The 23,051-nt window shown below is 51.4% G+C and overlaps 2 protein-coding genes across 4 annotated transcripts in view; one reads left to right on the top strand and one right to left on the bottom strand.

Moving 5' to 3' along the window:
- Window positions 1-19,748, top strand: part of TRAP1 (TNF receptor associated protein 1) — a 71,535-nt gene extending 51,787 nt beyond the window's left edge. For all 3 annotated transcript variants that reach the window (XM_081089221.1, XM_081089223.1, XM_081089222.1), the window contains 11 exons: window positions 263-336; window positions 1,231-1,386; window positions 2,717-2,837; window positions 4,080-4,149; window positions 8,783-8,930; window positions 11,024-11,209; window positions 11,661-11,799; window positions 12,776-12,861; window positions 14,305-14,450; window positions 18,444-18,516; window positions 18,717-19,748. In XM_081089221.1, coding sequence (XP_080945347.1) covers window positions 263-336; window positions 1,231-1,386; window positions 2,717-2,837; window positions 4,080-4,149; window positions 8,783-8,930; window positions 11,024-11,209; window positions 11,661-11,799; window positions 12,776-12,861; window positions 14,305-14,450; window positions 18,444-18,516; window positions 18,717-18,818 — 1,301 coding nt within the window. In that variant the 3' untranslated portion in view covers window positions 18,819-19,748. The remainder of the gene's footprint in view (window positions 1-262; window positions 337-1,230; window positions 1,387-2,716; window positions 2,838-4,079; window positions 4,150-8,782; window positions 8,931-11,023; window positions 11,210-11,660; window positions 11,800-12,775; window positions 12,862-14,304; window positions 14,451-18,443; window positions 18,517-18,716) is intronic.
- Window positions 18,973-23,051, bottom strand: part of DNASE1 (deoxyribonuclease 1) — a 47,800-nt gene continuing 43,721 nt past the window's right edge. Inside the window, exons 5-13 of the mRNA XM_081089227.1 lie at window positions 22,536-22,623; window positions 21,955-22,102; window positions 21,651-21,739; window positions 21,413-21,496; window positions 21,008-21,123; window positions 20,588-20,700; window positions 20,355-20,509; window positions 19,868-19,964; window positions 18,973-19,414 (exon numbers count right to left, since the gene is read on the bottom strand). Of these exons, the coding sequence (XP_080945353.1) occupies window positions 19,361-19,414; window positions 19,868-19,964; window positions 20,355-20,509; window positions 20,588-20,700; window positions 21,008-21,123; window positions 21,413-21,496; window positions 21,651-21,739; window positions 21,955-22,101 (855 nt within the window). The 5' untranslated portion in view covers window position 22,102; window positions 22,536-22,623 and the 3' untranslated portion in view covers window positions 18,973-19,360. The remainder of the gene's footprint in view (window positions 19,415-19,867; window positions 19,965-20,354; window positions 20,510-20,587; window positions 20,701-21,007; window positions 21,124-21,412; window positions 21,497-21,650; window positions 21,740-21,954; window positions 22,103-22,535; window positions 22,624-23,051) is intronic.

A 23,051-nucleotide genomic window follows, 5' to 3' on the forward strand; every position in this document is an offset into this window, starting at 1 on the left:
CACTGCCAGCTGATAAAACCGCATTCATGTGACCAAGAAGGCGGCCTGGTCTCATGGCAGCCTGGACCTGGAGGCATCTGGTTCTGGTGTGAGTCCTGCTCAGCGTCTGCGGGCAGGATGTGTCCCTGCTGTGTCCTGGCTTCCCACTTGGGCACGGGCCGGCACCGCGTCCCCCAGCCTGCGAGTTACCCCTGCAGCAACTTCCAGAGCTTTTATTTCTAGATGCTTCCTGTAGTCACTGTTATTCTTTTGTCTCTTCCAGACGTGGTGACAAAATACAGTAACTTCGTCAGTTTCCCCTTGTACCTCAATGGGAAGCGGATCAATACCTTGCAGGTGAGACCCGCAGCTGCTGAAGGGCTCAGGCAGCTACGGAGGCCAGTTGGTACATTTTGGGGCTGGATGGGCAGAAATTGGATAAGATGATGTCAGAATCCCAGGACAAGGTGTTCTTTGTGGAGAGGCGAGATCCATGATGCAGATGAGGTCCTTCCCGCCCCCCGCACCCCCATCCCTGTGCATCACCTGTAACGCACACACCACACATTTCACCCTTACAGTGTGCAGCGCCATGGTTCTTAGTATTCAGAGCCATGCAGCCATCAGCACAGTCAATTCTAGAACATTTCATCCCTCAGAGAAAACCTGTACCCATTAGCAGTCCCTCCCCATCTACCCCCATCCCTGGCAACCACATTCTGCTTTCTGAACTTGCCTGTTCTGGACATTTCATATAAATGGAATCAGCGATGTGGCCTTTCGTGCCTGGCCTCCTGTCATAATGTGTTGAGGTTCACCTGTGTTGTCCTTGTTGGGCTGAGTAATATCCCATCGTTTGGCTGGACTGTTTCTTTACCACTTGCCTGTTGACACCAAGTGTTGGTGATGTGTGGGCATGTCCAGATCCTGCCTCCTGGTTGGCCCTGCTGGACACACTGCCTGGGAGGGGGTCCTTGTTCTCGGAGCCTTTTGTGTGTCTCTTTGTGGGCCCCCTTACCCACCCATTCTGGGGCACCCTTTCCCTCAGTGCTAGAGCGGGTGGGGCTGGAGGCAGAGGGAGGGGCTTGCACCTGAGGCCCCACCCTGGTCTGTCCCAGGAGGCCAGTCCTCGTCTCATCCTGTGGGAGCGTCCCTAGCACCAGGTGCCACGCGCTCCACCAGCTCAGCTCCATGCGGTTGTTGGGAGGAAGTGTCTTAAACATGACATTCCCCGTTCATGTCCATTTCCAGGCCATCTGGATGATGGACCCCAAGGACGTGGGCCAGTGGCAGCACGAGGAATTCTACCGCTACATCGCGCAGGCCCACGACAAGCCCCGCTACACTCTGCACTACAAGACGGACGCCCCCCTCAATATCCGCAGCATCTTCTATGTGCCAGAGATGGTGAGCACAGCCGCCCGGCCGCCCTCAGCATGCGGGGGCTGCAAGTGGCCAGTCTGCAGCTCCCTGAGCAGGGGCCTCACCCACAGCACTTCCTGAACCGTGACAGTTCAGCACAGACACATCCCCAGAATTTACTTGGCAGCATCAGAGTAAAAGAAAAACCTGTGCCTCTGGGTGGGTGAACACAGAGTTGTAAAGTGAGGGAGTGTTTATGTGGCGTTTGTGGGTGGGCTTTTGTAAACGGCGCCTGCAGAGACGGCCCTTGGAGCAGCCTGCAGGCTTCCTCTGGCTCCAGGCAGAGCATTCCCGAGCTCTGCAGGGGGACGGACTCTGTGGGGCTCACACAAGTGCGTTCTCCATCCTTCCGTTTCGCCCCTAAGACTCCTGGCTCACGGTAGGTGGTGAAGTCTCTGACAAAGCCTGCCACACAGGAGCCTGCTCAGGGCTTGGACCCAGCTTCCCTGGCTTCATTTGACTGGAGCCCTGGGGCTGCAAGAAGCCCTGTTACCACGTTGGGAAGAGCTATTCTCCACCCTCATCACTGAGTGTCCTTGGTAGCCCAGCTGCACCAGCGTTTCCTGAGCCTTGTCGGTAATGCGGAATCTCGGGTTCTCCAGGACCTCCAGAATCAGTCTCCCTTTGATCAGATCCAATGTGAAGTGTGCAAACTGCAGGGTCAGAGCACTGGGTTAGAGCAGGATTGGCAGACACGCCTGTGGAGGGCCAGACTGCCTGGTCGGGCCTTGCAGTCATGCACACCACAGCGCTCTGCCCCTGGCATGAAAGCACCACACCTGCACCTCAAGGAGCAGGCAGAGTCGTGTCCAGGAAACTAGACATGAATTTATTTTGCATGTATCTCTCACCATGAAATATCGTCTTTTGTTTTTCCCCCCAACCATTTAAAAATGAAAAAGCCATTCTAGTCTACACAAACCAGGTGATGAGCCAGATTTGATCGATGAGCTGTAGTTTGCTAACCCCCAACCCCTAGCAGGTTTGGTTCTGCTCACGGGACATACTAGTGAGTCTTCCTTTTGTAATATCCTCCAGGGAGAGTGGATTGGGGAAGGCAGCGGCTGCCCAGAGAAGGCCCCCTGAGAGCTATTGTTGGGGTTCCTCCCTGGGCATTGGAATTCTGAACAGACAGATGGGGGGGGGGGTCTCCTGGCCTAGCTCTGCTTCTTGATCACTGCATGTCCACCCCACAACTCCCAGGCCAGTCCCAGTAGGGCAGGGTGGTTCACAGAGCCATCATCAGGGCTCCCCATGACCTTGTAGGTTCTGCCCCCGTGTGCAGCTGACACTGCCCTTTCTTTTTTACCCACAGAAACCATCCATGTTTGATGTGAGCCGGGAGCTGAGCTCCAGCATCTCTTTGTACAGCCGCAAAGTCCTCATCCAGACCAAGGCCACTGATATCCTGCCCAAGTGGCTGCGTTTCATTCGAGGTATGGGGCCAGCGCCCTGGGACAGGTGTGGCTCCCTGCCTATGGCCCAGGGTGCTGACTGCGTTAGAAGGAGTTCATCTTTTTTTAAAAATACATATTTTTTATTGATTTCAGAGGAGGGAGAGGGAGAAACATCAGAGATGAGAGAGAATCATTGGTTGCCTCCTGCACACCCCCTACTGGGATTGAGCCCGCAATCTGGGCACGTGCCCCAACCGGGAATCAAACCATGACCTCCTGGTTCATAGGTTGATGCTCAAACACTGAACCTCACTGGCTGGGCAGAAGGAGCTCATCTCTAATGAGTGTGGTGTCAGGGAAGCAGCCCCAGCTGTGGCTGGGCGAGCCAGATGGGTGTGCTCACAGAGCCTCCTAGGAAGCTGACTGCCTCCAGATACTAGTCTTGGTTGATTTGGGGGAAATGGGACAGATGGGCATGTTTAAATTGAGTTACTTTATTTATTTATTTATTCATTCATTCATTTTTAAGCCTCACCTGAGGATATTTTTTCATTGATTTTTAGAGAAAGTGGAGGAGAGAGGGAAAGACAGAGAGAAATACTGATGTGAGAGAAACACATCGATTGGTTGCCTCCTGCACAAGTCCCAACCAGTGCCTAGGCCTGGGAGGAGCCTGCAGTCGAGGTACATGCCCTTGACCAGAATTGAACCCAGGACCCTGCATCTGTGGGCCGATGCTCTATCCACTGAGCCAAACCGGCTAGGACTTGAGTTATTTTAGTGTTTAAAGATATTACATGAGTTTTAGATTTAGACATGAACTGACTTGCATTTAAATAGATTGTAGTTTAATAAAAAAAACCTCAGCATATAAACCTTTGTATTAATCATGGCATAAAAAGATGCAAAATGCCCACGACATATTTATGACTTTAAAAGTAAAATCCAGAAGTGGTTTTCAGTGTCAAAGTGAAGCTAAAATGTTAGAAACTTCACTGGCAAAGGCTCCCAGCCTTGCCTGCTTTTCTTCTGGTCACATCGTCCTGACGGAGGCATCCGCATAAATTCCAGGACGTCAGGACTTGCAGGGGCCGGGGTGGTGTTGCCCCACTGAGTCTCCTGCCTTTGTCTTTCTTGCCTCTGTCTTACCTTCATGGGGTCTGGCGTCCTGTGGGCTTGGAAGGAGAATGTGGAGGTCTGGTGGGAAGCCAGTGGCCCTTCAGGAGGGCAGGGCAGCGTCTCAGGCCCCGCCAGGGTGCTGATGTGCCGTGTCTCTCTAAGGTGTGGTGGACAGTGAGGACATTCCCCTGAACCTCAGCCGGGAGCTCCTCCAGGAAAGCGCTCTAATCAGGTAAGCCTCCGGGGGCAGGCACCTGCTGAGAGGCCCTCACTGGCTCATCTTAGCCGATAGAGGGCCAGGGTGGCTGCAGGGAGCGAGAGCAGAGTGAGGAGCTGTGCTGAGGCTGTGGCTGAGGGGCGTGTGCCCGGAGAATGTGTGCAGATCACGTGTGCTTTGCCTGATGTTTTGCTTCACATTTTTGTAAAAAGGGTGGGAGGACTGACGCATTGAGGAAAATTATGGCTGTGCAGGGACATGTCCCCTCCCTTAGCCAGCCTCCATTAGCCAACCCGGGTGGCCACAGCTGGGGAGAGTCCAGGTAGGCGGTCTCTGGCGTGGATGAGGCTAAGGATAGCGACAGAGCCAGGAGATCACCTGGCCTTGGTCCCAGAAGGTCACTGATGTTGTGAAGTAGGCGAAGGCCGGCCCTGGACCAGACCCTCTTTTGGAGATGTTGCTCTTGGAATCCCCGTGGGCTGAGGTGGCCGGGTTCTCGTGTCCCCATCCTGATTGCGGCAATAGCTACTGTTACTGGTGTTCATTCTCACCCAGAACCGCAAAAACTGAGTTGCGGAGAGGTCACAGCAGTCACGGAGGGAGCCTGTATTGGAGCCCACACTGTCTGACCGCAGGCATATGCTGTTCCCAGCAGCAGAGCTGGGCTGACCTGAGGCTCAGGCAGCGTGTGTCCAGCCACTTGGTTGCTGCTTGTGGTTCTCAAGGGCTGGATTGTTGGTCTGAGGCTCAGGTTGATAAGAAAAGAGTCAGCCTTAAATGATGTGTTTGAAAGAACCATGCACTTACAGAAAAGGTGGAAACATGATACAGAGGAAATTTCCCCGTGTCCTTTGAGAGCAAGGTGTCCACCCGATGCCCCATCCTCCCCAAATATCTTAGGGACTATTTCCGATGAACAAGCATTCTCCCCTGGCTGCAGGGCAGCCTCCAGCCAGGGAGTTGGCTGGTGCGGCCCCACCGCTGTCTAACCCTCGGACTCATTCATTTGTGCCGCCCTGTTGGAGGGAGTAGTGCAGTCACAAGTGCCTTTAGTAGTCCCTCCAGCCTCCTCAGGCTGGCCGAGTTCCAGTCTTTCCCTGACTTTTGTGACCAGGGTGCTTCTGAAGGTTTCCGGCCAGTGAGTTTTTGGACTGCCCTTGTGTGGGTCGTGGATGCAGCACTAGCACAAAACGACTGCATCCTGTCAGATGGGGCCTGGCTTTGATTTGTCCTGTTCCTGGTGATTTACAAGTTGACATGATGAAGTGGCCGTGTGCCAGCCTTCTCTGTGTGAAGTTCCTCTCATCTGTAATTAAAACATCATATTGCAGAGTGGTGTTTTGCAGCTCTGTGAAGAACATGCTGCTTCATCAAATTTTCCATCTATTTATCGATTTTATTTTTTTAATATCCATAATTGATTTGTATGAGCTGATTTCCTATTTTACTTAGTAGGTTATAACTTATTAGTGTCTTTATTTATTTATATATATATATTTTAAATATATTTTTATTGATTTCAGAGAGGAAGGAAGAGGGAGAGAGAGATAGAAACATCAAGGATGAGAAAGAATCATCGATTGGCTGCCTCCTACACACCCCCCACTGGGGATTGAGCCTGCAACCCGGGCATGTGCCCTTGACCGGAATCAAACCTCGGACCCTTCAGTCTGATGCTCTATCCACCGAGCCAAACCAGCTAGGGCGTCATTATTTATTTTGATGCCCAAACGGTCCCAGTTTAGCCAGCGGGAGCCCACGCAGGCCGACTCCTGGCCCTTTGACATGCCCATGGTGCTCTGAGCACTTGCTCACTTCTGGCACAGGATGTTTCGGGTTCACCTTGTGTTTTGCCCACATCATTTCCTAGCCCTGGAATTGCTCATTCCTCAAGGAGCTGGATTCATTTGAATGGAGAGTGGTATTAAGCCAAGATCTGGGCACTAGGGATGCCATTGCTGTTGGGCATTCACTTCTCCCAGGTGCTCTCAGTAGACAGCTGAGCAGTGAGCGTGTGGGTACTTGTTTGTAATCTGCCTCCATCCTTGTTTCTGCAGCTACTGAGTTCACCCAGCACCACTGGGACTTCCCTGTTTGCTGCCTGTGATGATGAGAAGTCTGCCTCTCATTTTCCTTCCTGTGTTGCCTTTGGCCAGTCCCCCTCCTGGTCTGCCATCACCACTGCCATCCCCTGACATAGCTTTACCCACTTGGGCTCTGACTCCACACAGGGAGCTGCCCACTACCGCCGGTCTGGACACCCTCCTCTGGGGTCCTTGGGCCTGGACACTCCATGCCAGGCTTCCCTCCCCCACCCTGTGGGGACAACCTCCTGGTGCTCTCTTCCCTGTCCTAGCTGCTGTGGCTCCCCTGCCACAGGTTCGGGTGCTGCCCGGTCTCATGCCACTCTGTGTCTAAAAACACACTCATTCAGGACATGAGTAGAAGAGGAAAAGCTTAAATGAATGTTAAACATTACTGCTCCCCTATCCTGGATTATTAAAGAAATACATGATAATTTCACTTCTTTTAAAGGAAAGGCAAAATATTAGGAAGGGAATAAAAATACTCCTAATTCCACTAAGAATTTTTAAAATGGTTCTTTTACTTTTTACATCCTATATATTAAAGAGCTAATATGCTAATGGTCATGACGCCCTCACACCATAATGAGCCATCACCAGAAGGCTGCGTGCGCAGCAGGGTGGCGGGGCTGCATGCGTGGTGAGGTGTGCACAGGTGGGTGGGGGCTTGACACTATGTACGTGGTGCAGAGGCAGGACCCCGGGTTCCGGCCTGCCTCTTTGGGGCAATCCATCGAGGCTCTCTGGATGGATGGGTGGGGCCTACCTCTTTGGGGCGATCAATCATGGGGCTCCCGCACTGTGAGAGGGCACAGGCCAGACTGGGGGACACCCCCCCCCAAGTGCACGAATTTCATGCACCAGTCTCTAGTTAAATATAATTGCTTACTAACATTTTTTTAAAATATATTTTATTGATTTTTTACAGAGAGGAAGGGAGAGAGACAGAGAGCTAGAAACATCGATGAGAGAGCAACATCGATCAGCTGCCTCCTGCACATCTCCCACTGGGGATGTGCCCGCAACCCAGGTACATGCCCCTGACCGGAATCGAACCCAGGACCCTTCAGTCCGCAGGCTGACGCTCTATCCACTGAGCCAACCGGTTTTGGCTGCTTACTAACATTTTAAAATTTCAACTTTATGAGAGGCATAATTGACATATAAAACTGTTTAAAGTGTAAATCATGGTGATTTGATGTATATATATATTGGGAAAGGATTCCAAGTTGCTCATAATTTTATACCATTAAATAATGCTGTAGTTAACACCTTGATTCACAAAATCCCAGTTTTGTAATATTGTAGTGTGCACATAGTATATCCAGTTATATAGCCAACTATAGTGTATATATTGTATATATAGTATGGATCCTAATTATGCAAAACTATAATGTACAGAAAGTATTATAGTTTGGTTATACACATGTATATACATACACTGTAATTTATTCAAATTGGAATTTTTCTTTTTTTAAAATTGATTTCAGAGAGAGGAAGGGAGATTGAAAGAACCATCAGTGATGAGAGAGAACCATTGATTAACTGCCTCCTGCACACTCCACACTGGGGATTGAGCCTGAAACCTTTTAATGCATGGGACAACACCCAACCAACTGAGCAACACCAGCCAGGGCTAGGATGTAATTTTTTGTTGTTGTTAATCCTCACTCAAATATATTTTTTCCATTGATTTTTAGAAATAGTGGAAGGGAGAGGGAGAGAAAGAGAGAGAGAAACATCATTGTGAGAGAGACATATCAATTGGTTATCTCCTGTACACGCCCCAACCAGGGCCAGGGATTGAGTCTGCAACCTAGATGCATGCCCTTGACTGGAATCGAACCCAGAACCCTTTAGTCTGCACGCCAGCGCTCTATCCACTGAGCCAAACCAGCTAGGGCAGGAGGTGATTTTTTTTTTTTAAATATTTTTGATTGATTTTTTACAGAGAGGAAGGGAAAGGGATAGAGAGTTGGAAACATCGACGAGAGAGAAACATCGATCAGCTGCCTCCTGCACACTCCCTACTGGGGATGTGCCCGCAACCAAGGTACATGCCCTTGACCGGAATCGAACCTGGGACCTTTCAGTTCGCAGGCTGACGCTCTATCCACTGAGCCTAACCGGTTACGGCAGGAGGTGATTTTTAATGACTGCACTTACCTTTCATTTCAGTCTATTCTCTCCTGTTGACCACTGAGGTTGCTCGTAATTGTATTGTCTTTTATGTGCTACAGTGAAACTCCTGCTCCGTAAGTCTTGGTGACTCATTATATTTCCCAGGGAGCAATCTGGACAGTTGGAACCGTCAAGGTTGGGTGGGCTGGTGCTGCCCTCCACAATGGGCTGTCATTCCACGTTCCTGCCTCTAGGGGCACGTCGTCCCACCTGGTGTTTGCCAAGGGTCATCCTTTCTTTTAACATTTTTAAAAATTTGGCCAGAATTTTATGTTGTTTTCATTAATTTGATTATTAGTGGAGCAGAACATTTTTTCATACCTCTGGCTGTTAGTATTTCATAAAAGTTGCTTGTTCATGATACATTCATTTCTGTGCTGTAGGAAACTCCGGGACGTTCTACAACAGAGGCTAATAAAATTCTTCGTTGACCAGAGTAAAAAAGATGCTGAGACATATGCCAAGTTTTTTGAAGATTATGGCTTGTTCATGAGAGAGGGCATTGTGACCACTGCTGAACAGGAGGTCAAGGTAAGGGTCCAGGTTTCTGGGCCTTTCTCTCTGCTGCCTTGGGCTGTGGAGGAAGCTGGTGGAGGCCAGAAACCTCAGCTTCCTAGGACATGACACTGGCATATCCGGGCACCCCAGCTCCTGCTGCCCGGGAGCCAGTAAATGCAGCTCAGGAGTGTCCTCACCTTTGTCCTGTGGGACTAGGCTCATCTCCCTCAGTCCTCTCACCTGAGGCCAGAAGGAAGTAGGTGTGTATTCAGGGGGCTCAGGAGATCACAAAGGCAGGGCCAGGGCCAGGTTCTGGTTCACCAGGGCGGGGGAGGCAGGGACATTGTGTCGTCAGGGCATGTTCATCATGTGAGGGGTGGGACTTTAACATGGTGCTCCTGGGGCCGCAGTTCAATTCATCGTGCAGCATTACTTATATATGATATAATTCTTCAATAAACATATTTTGGCCTTTTTTTTTTTTTTACATCTTCACCTGAGATATGTTTTTATTGATTTGAGAGAGAAAGGAAAGGAGAGGGAGAGAGAGAGAGAGAAACATCAATATGAGAGAGAAACATTGATCAGTTGCCTCCTGTGCACGCCCCGACCAGGGTTTAAACCCGCAGCCTGGGTATGTGCCTGGATCAAACCCCACCACCTTTTGGTGTATGGGATCCTCCAACCGAGTCACACCAGCCAGGACTGGCCATTTTTAAACCATTTTTAATTTTTATTTTAAATTTCAGAGAGAGGAAGAGAAAGGGAGATAAAGATAAGAAACATCAATGATGAGAGAGAATCATCAATTGGCTGCCTCCTGCATGCCCCCTACTAGGAATCGAGCCTGCAGCCAGGCATGTACCTTGACTGGGAATTGAACTATGACCTCTGGCTCATGAGTCGATGCTCAATCACTGAGCCACACCAGCCAGACAGGGCTGGCAATTTTCAATGTGAAATAGTAAAATTCACCCTATTAAAGTGGATAATGTAGTTACACTTGGTACATTCACAAGGTTGTGTAAACATCCTGATATATCATTCCAGAACATTTTCATCCCCAGTAAGCAGTCAGTCCCAGTGTCGAGGTTTCATCTTTTGCTCTAGAACAGTCGCAAGGATGGAGGGCTCAAGGAGATTGTTCTTCATTCCCTAGGGGAGGCTGGGACTGGAGTGCCGCTGGGCAGTCTGAGGTCCCCACTCTGCTTCCTCCCTGAGCCCTCCTCACTCCTGCCTGGGCCTGGTTAACAGCAGCTGGGTGGTCACTGCATGCCAGTGGCTTTTCTGAGGGCTCGATAGATATTATCTCAGTGTATTCGTGTTTGTTAGTGGGGACCCTACTGTGTACATAAGCACAGGCTTAGCGTCTGAATTAGAGCATGACTCCCAGGTGGGTTTCCACATCCTTGTTGGACATCTTTTTTCTGCTTTCTGTCCACCTTCCCTCTCCGTCACGTCTCTCTCATCGGGCCCGGCCCTCTGTGCCCTCCCCGCTCTCCAGGGTCCCCAGACTGGTCTTTGCTGTGCCTGTCAGTGTGTCAGGGGTGCAGGGAAGGCAGAGTTTATGTCTCGGGTCACATCCAGGCTGATGGCCTCAGGGATCCAGGCCCCCAGCTTGTTGCTGCTCCTCTGTCCTGACCAGGCAGCTCCCGCCAGGAATCAGGGCGTCTCCAGCGGTCACAGCGCATTTCAGCCGACAGGAAGGAGAGGGACTGGTCACCTGGCTGGAGGAAGGCGGGAGATGTGGACTTTGTACCGCTGTCCACATGCCCACTGTGACTGGGGACGAAGGGAGGACGTTGGGTCCAGGAACAGTCTCTGCCATGGGGACGGTCTGGCCACTCCTGGGGTGCACACAGCTTGCCCAAAAGCCCCTCTCTGTGAGGCCCTGTGCCACCTGAGGTGGAAGGTGCTCTCTGAGGTTCCCTGAACCTTTGATGTGGGCACTACCAGACCCGACTCGAAGCCCTCCCTGGGCCGGGCTTCTGTGGGAGCTGCCCCAGCTGCAGAGCACGGGGGCCACCAGCCGGGGGTGCAGCCAGCAGGCTTCTCCCTTTCGCCAGAGGCTGGAGGCTTTCTGAGTGAGGATCTGGACTGAGCAGTGACCTGCCCTTGGTTTTCAGGAGGATATTGCAAAGCTGCTGCGGTATGAGTCCTCGGCGCTGCCCGCTGGGCAGCTGACCAGCCTCGTGGACTACGCCAGCCGCATGCAGGCCGGCACCCGCAACATCTACTACCTGTGCACCCCCAACCGGCACCTGGCTGAGCACTCACCCTACTATGAGGCCATGAAGCAGAAAAACATGGAGGTGGGTGAGCAACAGGGCAGGCTGCATCCCTACAGGCTGCGGGGCCAGATCAGGGACAAGGTGGAGTCTGAGCACCCAAGGCAGCGGGGTGGGGGCGTCCCTCTGCTTAGTGGGAAATGGCTGCATGTGCCCACGGCCCGGGAAAGCCACACGTCCGGGGGCCCAGAGGCCCAGGCTGAAGTCTGCCATCTAGTTTGTCCCTGTAGGAGGTGACACGGGGATTTCTCTGTAAGTAGAATCACTGTTTCTATTACTAAGACATAGCCAGAGCCTCCCTTCCCACCCTCTGGCAATCCGCCTCATCTCCAAAGGCCCAGGACGCCCCAGCAGCATCCCATGTGGCTGTTCCGGGACTGGGGGCCCAGCCTGCAGCCCTTACTCCCATGGCCCTCTCTCTGTCGTGGGCGGAGTCCTCGCCAAGCCTGATGGAGATGTTCTTCGGCCCTCACAGGTTCTCTTCTGCTATGAGCAGTTTGATGAGCTGACCTTGCTTCACCTTCGTGAATTTGACAAGAAGAAGCTGATCTCCGTGGAAACGGACATCGTTGTCGATCACTACAAGGAGGAGAAGTTTGAAGACAAATCTCCAGGTTGGTTCTACCTTTCTCTCTAGGCAGAGGTGGGTGGTGGCCTGGGGTGCAGGTGAGGCTGGGATGGCCCAGGGGCTGACACTCTGCTACAAAGCCTTCTATCCTGCAGCGTGAGTTTCTAGGGATTTTCTGTTCTCATTTCTACCTGGGTCATAAACCTGCACAGACAGCAGTTTGGGAACGCCTTAATGATTACAGAGAATGTTCCCGTTTAGCTCCCAGTTCTCTCCAGGGCCCCTTCCGAGTTGACTTCCTAAGAGAATCCAAAAATATCTTCTTCTTTTTTTTTTTTTTTAACATATTTTATTGATTTTTTACAGAGAGGAAGGGAGAGGGATAGAGAGTTAGAAACATCGATGAGAGAGAAACATCGACCAGCCGCCTCCTGCACACCTCCTACTGGGGATGTGCCCACAACCGAGGTACGTGCCCTTGACCGGAATCGAACCTGGGACCTTTCAGTCCGCAGGCAGACGCTCTATCCACTGAGCCAAACCGGTTTGGCCAAAAATATCTTCTTTAAGCTATAACGAAACCACATGGGCCTTGGGGCAACCGAAATGTCCTTCTGAGGTTCCATTTTATCCGCTGGATTTTATTTTATTTTAAAATATATTTTATTGATTTTTTACAGAGAGGAAGGGAGAGGGATGAGAGAGAAACATCGATCAGCTGCCTCTTGCACACCCCCCGACTGGGGATGTGCCCGCAACCAAGGTACATGCCCTTGGCCGGAATCGAACCTGGGACCCTTCAGTCCGCAGGCCGATGCTCTATCCACTGAGCCAAACCAGTCAGGGCATTATCCGCTGGATTTTAGATGAAAACATCTCTGGTGGCTTCTTTGTGCCGACGACCAGGGTGGGGTGGGGCAGTTGGACACTTGGCATTGGAATGTCAGCATTTCAGGCCCCCATGGGAATGAGATGGGAATTACGGAGAACGGCCTCTGAGCTCACTCACGTCTCTCCTCAAGCTGATGACCGCCTGTCAGAAAAGGAGATGGAGGACCTGATGGCCTGGATGAGAAATGCGCTGGGGTCGCGGGTCACCAACGTGAAGGTGAGGTCTTCTGGAGACGCCACCACTCGGCGCCCATGGCTCCAGTGACCACACAGCTGGCAGCCTGCCGGCTCTGAGTTGCTGGCCTGGTGCGAGTTCTCCCAGTGGCGACTGAAGCTGTGATATGTGGGAGAGACCAAGCGTGTCACTGCCGCTTCTGCGTTTGAGCTGACGTGTGTGCAGCCATGTGTGTCCAGGGATGTTGTTGGGGCAGGACAGGCAAGCTCAGCTGACTTTATAGCGCAGGTGGGAACTAGAAAGTAGTGAAAGGTGAACAGCCAATGGCCTGGTGGGCAAGCAGAAGCCGAGAAGAGGGGTTCCCAGCTGGCCACCCCAAAGCTAGCCTGGTCCAGGCCCCAAAGGAACTGTGGTAGTGTAGGACGCAAGGGGTTCCAGTCCAGCCCTTGGGGAGCTTACAGTCCAGCAGGGGTTCTGACTTCAGAGAGCCAGAACCAGGTCTAGCTCAGAGTTGCAAGAGAAAGCCAGCCACCAGAGAACAGGTACCCAGTGCGGGTCACTGGCTCAGGAATAGTCCAGGAGTCTCCCCAAGGGACAGGCGGGTGTGCAGGTGGGGATGGCCAGGAGCAGAGGGTGGGCGCAGGGCTCTGCGGGGGAGGGATGGGCACAGATCGAAAGAGGAGGGGCTCTTGGTAGGGAGCATCGAGAAGCAAGGCATGCAGCCGGGATTTCTCTCTAACACATTCACTGTGTCCACTCTTCACTGTAGGGACTCATTTAAGCTCAGATAACTCTGAGGCAGGTAGAATTACCCCCATCCTGTGAGACAGGAGGCAGAGTACATCCCCAGGTCCTATAGCGAGGACGTCATGGAGCTGGATGTGAGTTAGAGCTCAGGTTCTTCTCAGTACCGTGCTGCCAGGAGGGGTGTGCTGTGGGCCCAGCAGGCTTAGTGTGAGTCAGGAGGCCAGAGGCCTATGGGGTGGACGAAGGGGAAGGCCTGGTCAGGGAGAGGGGCTTGTGACCGCTTGTTGGGAAAAGATGTATTTGATGAAGTCAGGCCAGAGGGCCACAGAAAGGGTGGGTGAGTGAGGTCTGCAGGAAGGAGGCTCCAGGGTTCTGGAAGGACGGGATTGAGGGAAGGAACTGCAGACAGACTGGGCGAGAGGCTGGGCCTGGGGAAATGGACAGCCAGGCGTAGGTGGTCTTAGCTGCTATAGGACTTGGCAGTGGCCCTGTGGAGGGGAGAGGGGCAGAGGACACCAAGCGAGATGGACGTTAGGCAGTAATTGACACATTAGGTAACGACTTTGGGGGATAGAGGGACAGATGCTGTTAGGGACGTGGTACGGGGCTGCAGTTCAGGCTCCCTTCTCGTTAGTGGATGGTTGGGAGACCTGTGTTCTGCCTGGTCATCTGGGGAAGCTTCACCCCTGGCCAAAACTGCCAGCCCAGGGTCCCCCTCACCCCTGGCCCTGCTTACAGGTGACGCTTCGACTGGACACGCACCCCGCGATGATCACGGTGCTGGAGATGGGGGCGGCCCGACACTTCCTGCGCATGCAGCAGCTGGCCAAGACCCAGGAGGAGCGCGCGCAGCTCCTGCAGCCCACCCTGGAGGTCAACCCCCGGTAAGGCTGCCGGCTCCCTGGGCCCTCGGTGCCCAGGAACAGCAAGCTTGTATCTGACCTGCCAGCTACTCCTTTAAAATGGTTTTTATTCATAACACATAGGAAAAATGCATAAAGCTTATACATACAGTACCTGTGTAATTAAACTATTCAATTTAACTTTAAACTATACCCACGTAAAGTAAAAAAGCAACAGCCTTGCTGGCCCTCGGATGCCGTTAGAATTCTGTCCTCTGAGGTAACCATAGTCCTGACTTTTGTGATAATTGCTTTGCTTTATGGTCTCTCTGTGCATCCTTAACAGACTGTTCTGCCTGTTGACGTGAAGTCTTACTTTCTTCACTCAGTGTGTGAGAGACCTCTGTCCCTGTGGAGGGAAGCTATGGTTTGTTTTCATAGCTGAGGAATGTTCATGGGTTGAATCTGCCCCACCACAATTATGTATTCTCTTTTGACCAATATTCGGGTAGTTTCTGTTGGGGGCTGTTGGGAACAGTTGCTCTGAACATTCTTGTCCCTGTCTGACACATGTGTGCATGCGTGAGTTTCTCCGAGTTGTGCACCAGGTGTGAAACTGCCATATGCTTAGCGAGGCTGGGTCATGCCCAGCTGCTTCCAGGATGCTGGTGCCAGCTCCCCCCAGCAGAGCGTGAGAACCCACAGGTCTCTACTTTTACTTAAGGCCTTGTCCTTGGCTTTCTCGTGACCTGAAAAAGAATAAGACTTTATTCATTAATAGGGTCCCTCGGCCTGGCCTGCACCCTCTCGCAATCCGGGACTCCTTGGGGGATGTCGGAGGCCCCATGCATGAATCACCCGATCTCCGCAGGCCAGGCCGAGGGACCCCACCCGTGCACAGCACCGGGCCTCTAGTATGTATATAAGATCTTTGGTTAATTTCTCTCCACCCTCTACCTTTCCCCATCCCCCTTGAGATTCATCAGTCTGTTCCATGTTTCCATGCATCTGCCCCCTGGTGGTCAGTGCATGTCATAGCTACCAGTTGAACGGTCACTTAGCATATTAGCCTTTTTTAATATATAGATCCTGTTGGGTTCTTTTTTAAAATTTGATTTGTAATTATATTACATACTTTATCAGTTGCAAATCTCTTTTCCCACTCTATCTTTTCACCTGCATTAAGATGTCTTTTGATAAGTTCTTAATATAATCAAATTCATAAACTTTGGTTAGGTGCTTTTTTGGTTCTTAAGAAATCTATCGCCCTAACTGGTTTGGCTCAGTGGATAGAGCTTCAGCCTGTGGACTGAAAGGTCCCAGGTTTGACTCCCGTCAAGGGCATGTACCTGGGTTGCGGGCACATCCCCAGTAGGGGGTTGCAGGAGGCAGCTAATCGATGTTTCTCTCTCATCGATGTTTCTCTCTGTCCCTCTCCCTTCCTCTCTGTAAAAAATCAATAAAATATATTTAAAAAAAAAAGAAAGAAATCTATCACCAAAATCATGAACTTATTTTGTCCCCCACCCCAGCCATCCAAATTGCCTTCTGCATCATAGACTATCAGGTGTCTGCACACGTGTCTGGTCTGTTCGTCTGTCTTTAGCGGCACTGCACTGTCTTAAGTACTCAGGCTTTCCCCGAGCCTTCGCAGCCAATGAGTGAGTGCTTACTCCTTTATTTTCCTTCAAGGCTGCCTTGGCTACTCTAGGTCCTCCTGTGCACATACATCAATTTCAAGAATTAGTATCTTTATGGTCAATTCTTTCCATCCATGTACACAATATATATTTACTAGGTCTTTTTTTTTTTTAATATATTTTATTGATATTTTACAGAGAGGAAAGGAGACAGAGAGCTAGAAACATTGATGAGAGAGAAACATCGATCAGCTGCCTCCTGCACATCTCCCACTGGGGATGTGCCCGCAACCCAGGTACATGACCTTGACCGGAATCGAACCTGGGACCCTTCAGTCCGCAGGCCGACGCTCTATCCACTGAGCCAAACCGGTTTCGGCTATTTACTAGGTCTTAATGTCTTTTGGTAACTTATGTTTTCTGTAGCGTTCCTACACATTTTTTGTAGTTATTCTTTGATGTGTCACATTTATTGGATATTTTGAAATTTCATTTTCTGTTGAAAACAGGTTTTTTAAAAATTGATTTTATATACAACAATAATCTTTCAATGAAATTACATAGTTCACCAAAAATGTTAAATAAATGTAAACAAAATCCATAGTGAAGTTTCCCTCCTACCTTTGCCCCCAATACAGCCACATTACATTTCGCATTTATCTTTTCAAAGATCCTGTGTGTGTGCAGATTCATCTGTGGCTTCCACTGTTGTACAAGTAGTAACTTGCTATACAGGGGTCCCTACCTTGCTTTTTCTTCTTTTTAAAAAAAATATGTTTTTATTAGTTTGAGAGAGAGAAACATCAATCGGTTGCCTCCTATATGCACCCTGACCCAGAACTGAACCTGGTACACAGGATGATGCTCAACCAACTGAGCCACTTGCTTTTTAAAAAGTGTTTCTGACCTAGCTGGTTTGGCTCGGGATAGAGCGTCGACCTGCGGACTGAAGGGTCCTGGGTTCAATTCTGGTCAAGGGCACATGCCTGGGTGGCGGGCTCGATCCCCAGTAGCGGGCAGCCGATCAATGATTCTCTCTCATCACTGATGTTTCTCTCTCTCCCTCTCCCTTCCTGTCTGAAATCAGTTAAAAAATATATATATTTTAAAAAGTGATTCTGATTTTAAATAGTACTGTGAGGAAAAAGTGTTAAGTCTCAGAGCACCATCCATGTTTAATTTTTATAGATTCCAATTGTCCTCTATAGAAGTTAGGCAAATTTATGTTTCTCCAATGCCTTCAGTTTTAGCAAACTTCTCAATTTTTACCATTCTCATAGTGAAAAATTATGATTTTAATATACGTTTCTTATGAGTAAGGTCAGAGGTCAGACATTATATTTATGGTATTTTTTTCCTGTGCAGAATTGTGTTTTTTTTTAAAAAATATTTTGATTTCAGAGAGAAAGGGACAGAGAGATAGAAACATCAATGATGAGAATTATTGATTGGCTGCCTCCTGCACACCCCCTACTGGTGATGGAGCCTGCAACCTGGGCATGTGCCCTTGACTGGAACCGAACCTGGGACCCTTCCGTCCACAGGCCGACGCTTTATCCACTGAGCCAACCCAGCTAGGGCAAGAATTGCAGTTTTTATATTGTCAGAGTTATATCATTTTATTTTTAACTTCCGGGTTTGTATTCTGCTTGGAAGGCTTTTCCTTCTGAGATTAGAAAACGTTTTTTCCGTTTTCTTCTAATATTTTACATTTAACATTTGGTCCTCCTGGAATTTGGTCTAAAGAATCAGGTGGGAATCCAACTTTATTGGTTGGCTGGCCAGTTGCCCTGTCTTTTCCCCTCTTGTGAAACACTACCTTTAATCAGGTACAAATAAAATCCCCATGTGTGTGGCTCTTTATACATTGTTGACATTTTTTGCATTTAGTTGTTGCCTTTTCGTTTTCCAGAATTAAACTATTTACTGGCATCTGGGACTTCCTCCTCCAGCTCTCCTGGCTCTTTTCTTCCATATTTACTTTTATGAATTCTGTATTAGATTGTTAAGGTATAAAATTAAACTCTTAGTATAAAACAATATGTGTGTATTAATCTAGGAAAAATTTTCATCTTTAATTATGGTCTCCAAGCACTGATATATGTCTTTTTATATGTTAAATTCTTTCCCTTCAGTGTTTAAGTTTGTATTAGTTTTAGTACTTATTGCATTTTCTAATATCAAAACTCAAGTGTTTCTTTGGGTATATAACCAATCTCATTATCTGTCAGTGATTATTTACATCGTCCTAAATTTTTGTATGCCTTATTTTTTTTACACTGGACTGTCCTATTACACTTTTTTGAATGTTCTAGTAACTCCAACGTCTCAGAAGTTAGAGGCCCTTGTGCTGGGGGCACAGCCCTGAGCTCACTTCTGGGGGTTTCTGTTGCAGGCACATACTGATCAAGAAGCTCAGCCAGCTGAGAGAGAGTGAGCCTGACCTGGCCCAGCTGCTTGTCGATCAGGTGAGTCTCCTGGAGACTGGCTGAGAGCGTGAGAACAGGGGGCTGCACCTTCCTTTGAGGTTGGACAGCTGTTGCCTCTAACACCCTGTTTTAAGAAGGAACAGCTCTCTTCCTTCCTTCTCTCCACATTAAAATGTCCCTGAGTTGGAGCTAGGACAGGGCCCCCATCCCATTAACAAGGTCACCACCCTGCCTTTCAGATCTATGAGAATGCCATGATCGCAGCAGGGCTGGTCGATGACCCCCGGCCCATGGTGGGACGCTTGAACAACCTGCTCGTCAAGGCCCTGGAGCGACACTGACGTCTGGGCCCTGTTGGCCAGGGTGCAGCACAGCAGCTGTGAGAGCCCCACGTCTTCCCTGCGCTGTCAGGGCTCCAGGGAAGGTGACAATGGACTGTGCGCCTCTGTCATGGGAGGAGGAGGAGCCGGGAAGGAACGACTGGATGCCACCAATGAGAACACCCCCTTTAGAGCTTTATTTACTTAAATTAAAAGATATTTCTTCATCTAAATGCTGGACTCTGTGTGCATACTAACAGGGTAAGTTACTCTGGTGCCACAACCCCATGCTTACGATGGATGCAGGTACAGTGAGAAAAAGCCAACTTTCGATCCCGCCTCAAGCTGGGATAGTGGTCAGGGGGACAGTAGGGAGGGGAGAGAGGGGGCGCTGGCCCTGTGCTCCGGGAACTCGCACTCGTTTCCTAAACTCCATCCCCAGAACCTGAAGGCGACAACAGGATCAGCCGTCATCTTCAGTTCTTCGTGCAGGTCCCCAGGAGCAGCCACAGACAAGCAAGAGAAGCTAGAGGTGTCCAGCCGGGGCCCTGGGCCTGCTCTTGTCAGGCTCTCTTGAGCGTCACCTCCACCGGGTAGTGGTCACTGATGGCTTGGGCCTGTGGAGAAACATGCAGTGAGCAGGGGTGCCCGTGTGGCAGTCCTCCCTGAGGGCCAGGTGTGCACCCAGATACTGCACTGCCACATCGGCCAGGGAGGAGGCTCCCAGGCTGTGGACAAATCAATGAAAAAAGCAGCGGCCGAAACTGGTTTGGCTCAGTGGATAGAGCGTCGGCCTGCGGACTGAAGGGTCCTGGGTTCGAATCCAGTCAAGGGCATGTACCTGGGTTGCGGGCACTTCCCCAGTGGGAGATGTGCAGGAGGCAGCTGATCGATGTTTCTAACTCTCTATCATCTCTCTCCCTTCCTCTCTATAAAAAATCAATAAAATATATATTTAAAAAAAAAAAAAAAAAGCAGCAATTGCTACAAGTCCCGTGGGTCCAGCTCTCACTCCACCCCCTGGGTCCTAGGCCCCCAAGAGCTACAGGCTGTAAAGAATGGTCACATACAGTCTGGTTGCTCAGTCCATATGCAGCTTGGAAGTCAAAGGTGCCAGCTGAGTCGGGAACAATGGCATTTTGGAGGAGAGTTCCGGCAACCACGATCCTACAGTGCCAGACACAAAAAAGCCCCCTTCAGCCCACCGTCCAGCTCTGCACTTAAACCTCAGATCCCCTCGCTGGCCCCTGGATAGCACTGCTCAGAGAAGGCAGGACCAGCCCAGACTCAGGTCTGGGTGTGCCCAAACCGGCACCGCTGGCCGACCTGTCTACCTGCGACTGCCCAGAGGAGAAGACTGGCATCGTGTTACCCTACATGGGCTTTTCCTAAAGTGAAGGAATGCTGCTTTTTATTCCACTTCATAAGTGAATGTCTCCTCAAAGGTCTTGGAAACCATTTCTGAAACTGGGCTGAGATGGAAAGCGAGGCTGCTTGTGTGAGTGCCCCTTCCCTACCTGGGCCTGCGGAACCCACGGGGGCGCAGATCCTGCTCACCTGTCGTAGGCGCAGTGCGTGGACGTAACCGTCGTGTCAGCGGTGTCAGGAATCAGCCACTGGAAGGTGGGGATTGTGCGCAGGCGGATGGATGACCAATGCGAAGGGGTCACGTAGCTGCAGCCAGCGTTGAAGTCACCCATGAACATAATGTCCTACCAGGAGACACCAGCTGATTGGCCCAGGGACAGAACCGGGCCCTTAAGAGCTCAATCCAATGTCTGGGGCCTCACCTCTATGTCCCACTTCTGCCGGACGTCCAGGTAGACTTCATATAGAGAGTCGATTTCAGCCACTGCATCCAGTGGGGCCGCATGCAGGGGGACGATGGCAAACTCCTTGACCTCTGTGGAGAGGATGGTTGTGCTACGCAAGGAGGCGGGGAGCGGAGTTGGGAGGCAGTCCTGGTCCGAGGGTGCACTGGCCTGGCTGTCATGTGTTTAGGGCTGGGATGGGGGACACATGAAACAGTCCCGGGAGAGAAGCAGTCGTGGGGAGGAAAGTAACTTAAACATAAGACCAAAGCACTAGGAATGAGGACGGCACCAGGCTCCCCCAAGAGGTGCGTGGTGGGGGCATGATGTGCTGTGGCTCTTCAAGGCGGGCAGGGGGGCCAGGCAGGGCAGAGGAGCCTCTGTGGCGGCAGCACTCACGGGTGAATGGGGAGGAGAACCTGACAACAGCTGGCTCTCGGCTGAAGGTATCGTTTCCACAGGGCTCGCAGCCATCGTCATACTGGTAGCTGTCCAGCACCGACACCTGGTCCGGCCTGCGGAAGGCCAGGCCGAGGGTGCTTACCCTGGGGCTGGGGCACAGCTTTGCCAAACCGACCTGTTGCTGCAGGCAGGGGCCTGGTCTAAGGTGGGACATCACAGATCACCAGCCCAGAGCTCCTTTTGCCCAGATGGTGAGGCCCAACTCGGTCCCTGCTCTGTGGCCTCCAGTTCTTGCCCCCACACCTGGAGGAGAGGCCCATGGGCTTTCCAGACACCCGCCACCCCCACTTCTGCCAGCGCCCTTAGAGGAGGCAGCCTCATCTCTCGGCACCTGGGTTTTACCTGAACACAAACAGGTAGCGCTCCTTGTAGCTGCTGCGGCCCAGCGGCTCGCTGGCTATGTAGTGGTAGGTGTTGGGGTCGTCCCTGGATGGAGGAAACAGATGTACCCGTCAGGGACATCCTGCCACCGACAGCAGGGCTCCTGCCCACGTCAGTGTCCCTGCGGCCCAAGTGGCATCGTGCCCTGCAGGGATGATTACTGTCCCGCGTGCTTCCCGGTGCCCTGCCCCTCACGCACTGATTGAGTCTGTCCAGCAGCTTCCCCACGGCCGTCAGGTGGCTGTCTCTGACCTCCTGGACCACAGCAATGTCATAGCGACTCAGGATCTAGGGACAGGGCCACAGTGGTGCTGAGACTAGGCCCTGCCCACTCCGAGTCCCCGCAGGAGCCAAGCTGCTCTTCCCAGGCTGCTGTCACATCCGTTGGCCTGATGACGTCAGCCACGGTAGTGATGAGGGCCCTATCCCCACAGCTGACTGGGCTGAGAGCAGAGGCCTCACAGTCTGATTGCCTTCAGGACTGACCGCTGGCCTGGACCTACCTGCACGATGTAGTTGGAGAGGGTGGCATTGGACATCTTGGTCTCCCCGAAAGTCTGGATGTTGAAAGCTGCTATTCTCAGGGGCAGGACCACATGCAGCACAGCGGTCAGGGTGAGCAGCACCCCCATCAGCCTGGGACCCTTCATTCTGGAGGAGGAGGGACAGTGGCATGTGGGTCTGGATTAGAGGAGATGGTGCCCTATCTTCCCTCCATCCAGCCACGCGGAGCTGGTGGAGCCCAAGGCTGAGTAACTGACTTCATGGGCAGTACTGAGCAGCCAGATGCGCCTCAGCCCTCGCCAGCATGCAGAGCCAGGCACCAGCGCCAAGGAGAGGACCTGGGTCTTCTCACCCCTCCACCCACCAGAAGACAGGCCCATAAGGGTCACCAGCCTGAGGACGCGCTCGGGCTAGTGGTGGGACACTGGCTCACTGCCCTCCCTGCTCCAGGCACCCGCCCGGCCAGGGTTCTTCCCCGCTTGGCCGGTCACGCAGAGGGACCCCACCAGGCCTCTGGGCTTAGTGCCTACCCGCCAACGGCCACAAGTCACACAGCTCTTGAGGCACTAGACACACTCACCCGAAATGCAACTTCTACCAAAGGTGGTGGGAATTCTGCCAAGAACCAGGAATGGATGTTCTTTGGTATCAATTTTCTCCTTTTGTTCCTTTAAGAAAATAAAAATTTACAAAGGGAAGTATATTAAGAAACACAGCTGAGAGGCCCACGCAGAGCTGCTACAGCTCTGAGTCCCCACAGGGAATGCCCGTCGCGCCTGGGGTTTTAAAGGTTTAGGCGGCTGTGACCTTTCCCGGGGCATCACCTGACGTGCAGAACAGTGGCGCTGCCTGTGTGGCTTTCCCATGCAGGTGAGTGGTTGGCATGTGTTTATTTTAACAGGCACCGGTTCTTGGTGCTGTAAAAAGAGCACCTGATGGTATTTGTACTTAGTTTTAAAAAATCTAATAACTGGGCCAAAGGCTAGTGTGTCCTTCACACATGCTTCTCTCCCAGGGATGGGGAACAGGTGTGCTCTGGAGGGCGGGGTCCTGGCTGCACTCCAGTGTGCAGACTTGAGATGACCTTGGAGCCAGC

This window comes from Myotis nattereri (genome assembly GCF_964212035.1).
Source record: "Myotis nattereri genome assembly, chromosome: 4".
NCBI classification, from domain to species: Eukaryota; Metazoa; Chordata; class Mammalia; order Chiroptera; family Vespertilionidae; genus Myotis; species Myotis nattereri.